General features: G+C 38.6%; 1 protein-coding gene across 4 annotated transcripts in view; it reads right to left on the bottom strand.

The window, feature by feature from the left end:
- The window catches only part of ARID4A (AT rich interactive domain 4A (RBP1-like)), a 75,089-nt gene that overhangs the window by 28,740 nt on the left and 36,177 nt on the right, over positions 1–10,172 (bottom strand). For all 4 annotated transcript variants that reach the window (XM_011961891.1, XM_011961893.1, XM_011961894.1 and 1 more), the window contains exon 12: positions 966–1,038. In XM_011961891.1, the coding sequence (XP_011817281.1) occupies positions 966–1,038 (73 nt within the window). The remainder of the gene's footprint in view (positions 1–965; positions 1,039–10,172) is intronic.

The raw sequence follows: 10,172 nt of genomic DNA, 5'->3' as shown, positions 1-10,172 counted from the left end.
AAAAAAAAAAGTTTAGGCATAAACAAACACAATAGAAAAGATAAGATTTACACCTTGGTTTCATTTTCACTGCTTTGACACAAATGTTAAGACTGTTAGCAGTAATCTGAAGGATGATTTCTGAAGGCCACACAGAATGTTTAGGACCAATTTATCTTAAAATTTTCCAGGACTCACAAATGCCAAGCAGTAGGATGGTTTATAATTGTTCTATTATTCTACCGGTATTAGAAATCTCATCCTTTTCAGATAACAATTGGTCTCCTATTATGTTTAATTTGCTGAGAACAAGGATCACGCTAGTTTATCCAGTTTATTTACCACAAATACAGCATTAGCAATTAGTGGATAGGCAGATTAACATTATAACTGGTCACTTTCTATTTCTGAAATATCAGAATATTCTTTAGTTTTATAAGTGACAGGGAAAACTAAATTTTATCAAAATACTTTCTCACTTGTTTCTATGTAAAATAGGTATTAACAGTTTAATTCCAAATATTTTACTACTGTCAGGTGTAACTGGTTCCAGGATTTATTTAAAATCCAAAACTAGATAGGCATGGTGGTTCACAGCTGTAATCTCAGCACTTTGGGAGGCAGAGGTAAGAGGATCACTTGAGGCCAGGAGTTTGAGACCAGCCTGGGCAATATGGCCAAACCCATCTCTACAAAAAATAGAAAAATAAAAAATTAGCTAGGTATGGTGGCACATGCCTGTAGTCCCAGCTACTCGAGAGACTGAGGCAGGAGGATCACTTGAGCCCAGGAGGTCAAGGCTGCAGTAAGCCAGGAGCAAATCACTGCACTCCAGCCTGGGCATCAAAGCAAGAACCTGTCTCAAAATAAATAAATAAATAAAATCCAAAACTGTTTATCTGCAATACTAACAAAAACAATGCATATACCTAGAATGTAAACATGTAAAATAAATGACTACTTTAAAATAATGAGCATGAAAATACCTCTGTCTTCCATAAACTTATAAAGCTGCTGGAGGAAGTTGTCCCTCTCTTCAGGATCAAGTTCTTCCTCAGGCTGTAAAGATAAAATATATAAATGTATGGTGCAGTGAACTGGAAGAGATACATGTCTTCTTTTATTTTTGTGAACCCAATGTAAAGTCATCAAATTTTAATAAAGCTGAAAAATCTGAATTTTCTCAGTATCTTACGATGCCAGATTTTAAGTCATATTTATGAAGATACAAAATGTCTCCCCTTCACTCCATTTACCAGTCTAAGTCTACCTCTGAGTATCACTGTAAGGACTAAGATTAGCCAAGAGGAAAACATTCAGGAATAAAATGGGAGTGTTACGTTTTCACCTCACCTGGTATTTTTTTCTAAGCCCATTAAAAGTACTATGTGGCCCCACGCAAATATACTGGCAGATGAGCACAATCATGATACATGTTCATTATATCATATATTTACATATAAAAGTAATTTTCATATAAATATGATAGGTTTTGTTATTGTCAGATGAATATAAACCAGGGATTGCAAAGTCACAATGGCAAAGGATTTTTGTTTAGATGGCACAATGTTTTAAAGAAATTTGAATACATTTAAGTGAGTCATATACGTTCTATTTTACCCCAGACCTCATCACGCCCTCATCTCACAATAACATGGTTTTTTCTTTTGCCTTTCTAGTATGGCCCCTGTAGTTGACTTTGCAACACCTAAAAATAAGGTAACAAAATAATTCCAGAAGTAATTCTTAGGGAAGGAAACAAGATACATAATTACTGATTTAGCTTCTTTAAAAATTCTTAAAGTTTAGCAACACTACAGAGAAACAAAACACTGATATGTTTCCTCCATATAAATGATCATAACTTAGAGTATTACTCTCCTCTGTTCTAAAAGAGCTCAGAATCTTTTTTTTTTTTTTTTTTTAGATGGAGTTTTACTCTTGCTGCCTAGGCTGGAGTGCAATGGGACGACCTCAGCTCACTGAAGCCTCTGCCTCCTGGGTTCAAGCCATTCTGCTGACTCAGCCTCCTGAGTAGCTGGGACTACAACAGTGTGCCACTACACCTGGCTAGTTTTTTTTTATTTTTAATAGAGAGGGGTCTCACCATTTTGGCCAAGCTAGTCTCGAACTCCTGACCTCAGGTGATCCGCCCACCCCAGTCTCACAAAGTGCTGGGATTACAGGCGTGAGCCACAGCACCCGGCCTGGATTTTTGTCTTTACAAAGCCATATTCAAAACAAAGGCAATACTCAAGCAATAAATGTTGAGTCTTTGGTGTCCAGAGGGCAAGAGGCACTTTAAAATTGTGTTATCTAATAGCTGATAATATAGCCAGGATCAATAAGTATGTAGTTGATTAAAATATATAATAAAAAACCATGAGACAATCAAGAGAAAGGGAGTAAGATCTTTTATTACATTCTTTTTTCTTTTAGTGCGTTCATTCATAATGATTTATAACACTAAAATACTTTTACCAAATGTGAAGAAATTTAAATCTAAGTTCTAACATGTGTCCAAAATCAGCAATTTACAAAGTTAATAATCACTATAAAGTAGTTAGTAGGGGTGATTACTTAAAGCTCAAATTAAGAGATGGCAGTTTTTTCCCCATGTGAATTTAAAAATATTGCTTTTACAAAGTTAACTGCCAATGAGTTAACTCAAGAAAATAAGTAATTCAATAGCCCAAGAACCACTTCACGCATTAATTTTAAGAACTTCTGGTGTGGGGAAAAAGAAATCAAAACCAAAAACCACTTATGCCAGACTGGCTGTATGCTTTGCCTGTGCCCTGTAATCATAATATTCTCTCTTCAGATGAAAACTTCATTCCAGTATATTTTTTTTTAAAGACAGAGTCTTGCTGTCACCCAGGCTAGAGTGCAATGGCACAATCTCAGCTCACTGCAACCCTCTGCCTCCCGAGTTCAAGTGATTCTCCTTCCTCAGGCTCCTGAGTAGCTGGGATTACAGGCATGCACCACCACACCTGGCTAATTTTTGTATTTTTAGTAGAGACTAGGTTTCGCCACATTGGCCAGGCTGGTGTCAAACTCCTGACCTCAGGTGATCCACCCACCTTGGCCTCCCAAAGTGCTGGGATTACAGATGTGAGCCACTACACCCAGCCTCATTCCAGTATTTACGATGCTACAGAAATTCAGGGATCCCTTCTGCATCCAATATATGTAAAAGCAATTCTTTAAAAAGGCAATAATTTAAAATCAAAGTTGCTCCCCAATACAAATAAACAAAATCAACTCATCAATTGAAAAATTAGGTTGTACCCAACATTAGATAAATTTTTAATGTTAAGAATGTATTTTTATAGATAAAATTTTATTTATCTGTATTTTATTTAAAAGTTAGTGGGTAACCAAGAGTGCTTTAGGTTTCATGAGAAACTATGGCCATAAAATTGTAGTTTTGATACAGTTAAACAAGACATAAATGAATAAAGAATTCTACTTACAGACATATGCCTTGAGGGGAAATTTATTTTCTACCAAGAATAAATAAAAGATGATGCTATAAACAAAGTTTTAAACTTATCTGATGTTTCTGTGAAACTTAAAATTGCTTCTCTTACAATAAGCCACTCCTCATAATTATTCTTGAAAATAGCCTTGCTGCTAGTCACCTTGCAGTAAAACTGCATACACTAGAAAACGCCTCCAATGAGAAGAATGTGCCTTTATGACTTTTGTGTAGGGCTCTTAATTGCTATCACAGTTTGCTTTCTCTGTCCATGGCATTTTCATAGCAATTTCCCTCCTGGTCAAGGCCTGGGACTGTTGCATCTTTCAAGGGTTTTGGAATGCGAGAGGGTTATAAGAATGGGAGGTAGAGGTCCACTAGACCATGCTGAGGAGACTTCTTCCCTTCATTTAGTCATTTACATTTATACATAAGAATAACTGTGTACCCAGTAAAATGCCAGAGATCCAAGAGTCACATTCATGATCATAATTTTAAGAAATTTCCGATTTATTTAGTATTAGTATATACTGCCTAGTATTATAAGTAGTTGAATATCTATCTACACTACTAGATTGTGAATTTTCTGACTTTAGGCACATGTCTTCAGATTAAGCTTAAACATCTACTGATGGTTACCATGAATCAGAGATTGTTCAAAAGCACTGTGGATTAAAATGAGAAGAACACATGGTTCCTTTCTATTTTTGCTGCTCTGAGTTTGGCAGGAGGTGTAGAAAGGTAAAAGAAGCCAATATAACACGATGTGATAAGTGTTGTAAAATACATAAAAGAATACAGGAGGAGCAAGTGAGGAAATGAATGGTTCTCCTTGAGATGAACTGGCAGTGGTAGTATTAGGCAGCTTCAAAATATAAATAGTAGACAGCCCTGGAGCTAGAGCAAACAGCATAAGCATGAGACTGACAAAGGCAGGCTGGGATTAGGAAAGGACTCTAATAGTATGCCAAATAATCAAAACTTGATACTGTGGTTAGATGTGAAGTTTGAGACAGGGAAAGATAATTAGATGAGATTTGTATATTTAAAATTTCTCAGCCAAGAATGAGTTTGATGGATTGGAAGGGAGAAGGAAGCCATTATAACAGTCCACAAGGAAGAGAATGCATGCCTGAATTAGTCTTGCCAGCTGGGATGGAAAGTTCACCTCTTCACATGAAAGGAAGAGGAAGAGAGAGAGAGAATGACAGACGGATGGAGGGATGGGGAGAGGGAGAGGGAGAGAGAAGGGAAGAGGGAAGAAGAGAGAACCACTGTGCCTGGCTTACTCATAATGACTGGCATTTAGTTTAGATACTCATGTGAATGAAAATGGTATCTGGGCAAATGAATTGTGTAGAGTTTTCTTGTTTCACATTCATTGAGTATGAGAGCTAAGATTTATGATAATATAAATGCAAGAGTCAGAGAAAGAGAGGAAATAAGAACAGTTGAGGATGTTTTTAAGACACAGTTGGGGCCGGGGTGGTGGCTCACGCCTGTAATCCCGGCACTTTAGGAGGCCAAGGCAGGCGGATTACCTGAGGTCAGGAGTTCGAGACCAGCCTGGCAAACATGGCGAAGTCCCGTCTCTATTACAAAATTAGGCCGAGCACAATGGCTCATGCCTGTAATCCCAGCACTGTGGGGGGCAGATTGCCTGAGCTCAGGAGTTCAAGACCAGCCTGAGCAATACGGTAAAACCCCGTCTCTACTAAAATACAAAAAATTAGCCAGGCGTGGCGGCATGCGCCTGTAATCCCAGCTACTCAGAAGGCTGAGACAGGAGAATCACTTGAACCAAGGAGGCAGAGGTTGTAGTGAGCCAAGATTGTGCCACTGCACTCCAGCCTAGGTGACAGAGCAAGACTCCGTCTCAAAAAAAAAAAACCAAAAACCAAAAAACAAAACAAAACTAGCTGGGCATGCTGGCGTGCAGCACCTGTAATCCCAGCTAAGACTGCACCACTGCACTCCAGCCTGGGCAAAACGAGCGAGACTCCATCTCAAAAAAAAAGAAGAAAAAAAAACAAAAACCAAAAACACAGGTGGTTATGGCCCATGACTTGCTGGCATTCACCTTGTCCCTTGTCCAAATATATTAATCTGAAAATGAATGATTATGCATTTGAAAATGGCACAAATTCTAGTAAACAGACTTCCTACCATTTTAGTGGGATGGGAAACTGATATGGTTTGGCTCTGCGTCCCCATCCAAATCTAATGTTGAACTGCAATCCCAAATACTGGGGGAAGGAACTGGTGGGAGGTGATTGGATCATGGGGGCAGATTTCTCCCTTGCTGTTCTCATGATAGCGCGGTCTTATAAGATCTGGTTGTTTGAAAGTGTAGAGCACTTCCCCCTTTGCGCTCGCGCTCTCTCTCTCTCTCTCTCCTGTTGCCACATGAAGATATGCTTGCTTCTCCTTCACCTTTTCTCCTCATTATAAGTTTCCTGAGGCCTCCCCAGCCATGCCTCCTGTACAGTCTGTGGAACTGTGAGTCAATTAAACCTCTTTCTTTATAAAATACCCAGTCTAATGTAGTTCTTTATGACAACGTGAGAGCAGAGTAATACAGAGACAAACACAATTCGAAAAATAAGATCATATCTTATTTTTGTAGGAGCTATTAACTTTCTTAGCTAGCAACTCTACTTTCCAATACACATTAGGAAGGTGGACAGTGTTCAAATTGTCAAAATATGTCAGTAAAAGATGATGAACTTTACCCAAAGCTCCTCAGACCCATGTAACTTGTACACAGTTCTAATTGGTGTCTTGGGATAGTTTCCTAGCGTATAACATATTGGAGCCACAAAAATTGACATTTTTAAAGTGAGGAAAGGTATAACTAAATTTGATCTTTGTGGTTTCCCTGTACTGTGTTTTGTATGTAACAGTACATATTATTGATGGGTATTCTCAGGTTTCAGGAACCCCTATGGGAATCCCTTAGAATTTTTGGTCAGGCGCAGTGGCTCCTGCCTGTAATCCCAGCACTTTGGGAGGGCCAGGCAGGAGGATCACTTGACCCTAGAGGTTTTAGACCAGACTGGGCAACAGAGCAAAATCTTGTCTCTATAAAAAAATAATAATAATAAATTAGCCGGGCATAGTGGTGCGTGCCTATAATCCTAGTCCCGCTACTCAGGACGTTAAGGTGGGAGGATGGCATAAGCCTGGGAGGTTGAGGCTGCAGTGAGCTATAATCACCACTTACTCCAGATGTCTTCCCTCTGGTGTTTTCCCTTTGAATTCATTATCCATAAACATCTTTATAAAACATAGGTGGTTCCTGCTGGTAACCCTTTATTGGCTTTCAGCACCTTCAGGACGAAGTCTGGGTTTTTCATCACAGGCCTTTAGAAGTCTGCCCCATCATGATTTGACCCGTGCCCACCTCTTCGTTCCTACAAACATCTGTTGAATTTTTAAAATCTCAGCTATTGTCACTTATTTTCTGAGTTTTTAAAACTTTCATTTTATCTTTCCTATTATACTTAATACTAGCAAAGGGAATGGGCAACACAAAGGCAATATTCAATGTAATATACCTTACAGCTCAACAGCAACTTCTGAACAATATCTAAGTGGCAGCAGGGGAGATGTAAGAAGTCCCATATCGTGGAAGGGAGAATAAAGAGGTGTAAGTGGAACAAAATACAAACAAGGAGCACTGAAAGTCAAGAACTTTTACTACAAGTGACAGAAAACTATCCCAAGATGACTTAAGCAAAAAATAATTTATTTTATAAACTCACAAAATTATGCAAGAAATTGAGATTGCCTACAGAGTACACAGCCTGAGAAAACAGACGCTATAAAGGGAAGTTAGATATCTTATCCCTTAGTTCCCCCGGCCAAGGTGAACGTCCTAGAACCTTATAACAAATTTCCCACCACCTTGTTTCAAAGAGTAATTTGCTACAACAATTACATAACCCATATTCATTCATTTAATGAAGGTTTAATATTAGCTAAGCAAGCTCTGTGTTGATAGCTGTTAGCTACATATACTGGTAGGAAAAGGAAAAAACAAAAACCCTGAAATCCCCTGCTTTCACAGATCTTACAATCTAGAGGAGGAGAGAACATTTTCTTAAAAGCCTGTAAAAAATTCTGAAACCTCTCTAAACCTCGGTTTTCTTAATTTTATATATATATTTATATATACACACACACACACAAAGATATATATATATACACACACACAAAGAGATATATATATATAAAGAAAAGGTTCTAGATTTATTGTAAGGTTCTAGAAAGTTCACTTTGGGGCTGGGCACAGTGGCTCATGCCTATAATCCCAGCACTTTGGGAGGCCAAGGTGGGCGGATCGCTTGAGGCCAGGAGTTCGAGACCAGCCTGGCCAACATGGTGAAACCTTGTCCCTACTAAAAGTACAAAAATTAGCTGGGCATGGTGGCGCATGCCTGTAATTCCAGCTACTGGGAAGGCTGAGGCATGAAAACCATCTGAACTTGGGAGGCGGAGATTGCAGTGAGTGGAAATCATACTCCAGTCTGAGTGACGGAGTGAAACTGTCTCAAAAAAAAAGGAAAAAAGAAAAAAAGAAAAAGGAAGTCCACTTTGGGAGGAACTATGGGATAAGCTATCTAACTCCCCTTCATAATCTCTCTTTTCTCAGGCAATACACTCTGAGGCGATTCCATGTGTATATATTTATTTATATATATATTTACATAGACTGTTGCAAGGACTAAACAAACAGTCTTACTTTAAAAACCACCAAGTCTCCATGAATAAACGGAGAACATTATTTAGCGTGGTCATCTTTACTTGTTTGTATCTCCTACAAAAGGTAAACATTTTAATAGTGGTATTATGAAAGGTACATCTTGATGTATGTTCCGGTACAACAGATGTATTTTGTTGTCACAACACCTTAGTGAAACAACAAATAAAGATGAATTTAAAAAGAAAGCTTAAAATTTTAAACTTTCAGTTAAACTTCAGGTTTAACTTTAGGTTTAACTTAAAGTGAAAAGCAAACAAAACAAATAGTAAGTCTGGTAACTCAGGTGAGCCATAGGTCAAAATGACTACGTAGGTTATCAATAAGACTCACCCCAAGTGGAATTCTGAAGAACTGTCCAGAAAGTTATCATATGTAAAAACTAACAATTGACAATATATCGATTAGAAGAAAGAAAACTGGGAAAAAATTCACAATCTTTACAGACTTATGTCACTTAGTGTAAGGGCTAAGAGCCAAGGCAGTATGTGATTTACAAGAATGCAATAATTAAATCTTGAGTAAATATTACATTAAATAATGTACATTATACTGCTTTTAGAAAAAGGTGGTACTATGCAATATGCTTTAGAAACATTTTAATCCAAAAGAATAAAAACCACAACCTCTTTTGTTCCCTAAAATTATTTTATTCCTAAAAGAATCACATATATATCTTCAGTTAGAAAAAAAAAAACAAAACAGAAAGAACAATTAAGTTGTTATTGTTATTGCATTAGTCTAGGTAAAAGAGAACAGTAGCTTGGAGTAAGAGTGGCAGAAAGAAGAAAAGAAACCAAAGGAAGTGGGCAAATTTGAGAGCTATTCGAGTGGGTAGAAGAGAATGGACTGGGTATCTGATTGGACAGGGGGTTAAGAATAATCAAGGTGATTTTTGTGTATCTGGCTTGGACAGCTGAGCAGATGTTGCTTCTATTAAAATGAATTAAGGACAGCCAGGGAAAGGACAGGTTTAGGGGAAAAAGAAGAAGAATGCAGTCTTGCACATACTGAGTCTGAATATGTACAAGTTAAGATGAAATCCTTGGCCGGGCGCAGTGGCTCATGCCTGTAATCCCAGCACTTTGGGAGGCCGAGATGGGCGGATCACCTGAGGTTGGGAGTTCGAGACCAGCCTGACCAACATGGAGAAACCCCATCTCTACTAACAATACAAAATTAGCCAGGCATGGAGGTGCATGCCATAATCTCAGCTACTCAGGAGGCTGAGGCAGGAGAATTGCTTGAACCCAGGAGGCGGAAGTTGCAGTGAGCTGAGATCATGCCATTGCGCTCCAGCCTAGCTAACAAGAGCAAAACTCTGTCTCCAAAAAAAAAAAAGAAACAAGATGAAATCTTCATTGGCAGTTTGTTATAAACGTCTTGAGCTAAGAAGAGACATCTTTGATGTACATATAGATATCGAGTCATTATATCATTTTAGATAGGAAGTAGGCCAAAAAACTGTGATGTCATGGATACCAAGCATTCTAAGAAGTTAGGTATGTCAGAGGTACTGACTACTACTCAGTAGTCAAGTAAGATCAAGACAAAAATGTGTTTGGTTTAGTACAAAAGTTTGTTGGAGTCACTGGTAACCTTAGTAAAGTTGTTTTAGTTGTGAGAAAGCAAGATACACTATAGTGAATTAAGAGTAAAGGGGAGGTTACGAACAGTGTATGTAACTCTAAGCGATCTGGCCATGAGCGGATGAAGAAGAAATGTAGTTACCTGGAGAGGAAAGCACAGAGGTTGTCCGAAGACTCGTCGAGAAAATATGGAGGGGTTGTCAGAAGCCTGGGAGAGATGTAAGCATGTTTTAAAAAGCTGATGAGGGCCGGGCGCGGTGGCTCAAGCCTGTAATCCCAGCACTTTGGGAGGCCGAGACGGGCGGATGAGGAGGTCAGGAGATCGAGACCATCCTGGCTAACACGGTGAAACCCCGTC

This window comes from Colobus angolensis, unplaced genomic scaffold (assembly GCF_000951035.1).
Source record: "Colobus angolensis palliatus isolate OR3802 unplaced genomic scaffold, Cang.pa_1.0 Scaffold57, whole genome shotgun sequence".
In the NCBI taxonomy this organism is placed as follows: Eukaryota; Metazoa; Chordata; class Mammalia; order Primates; family Cercopithecidae; genus Colobus; species Colobus angolensis.
The sequence above is the reverse complement of the archived record's forward strand: the minus strand, read 5'-3'. Positions and strand labels throughout refer to the sequence as shown.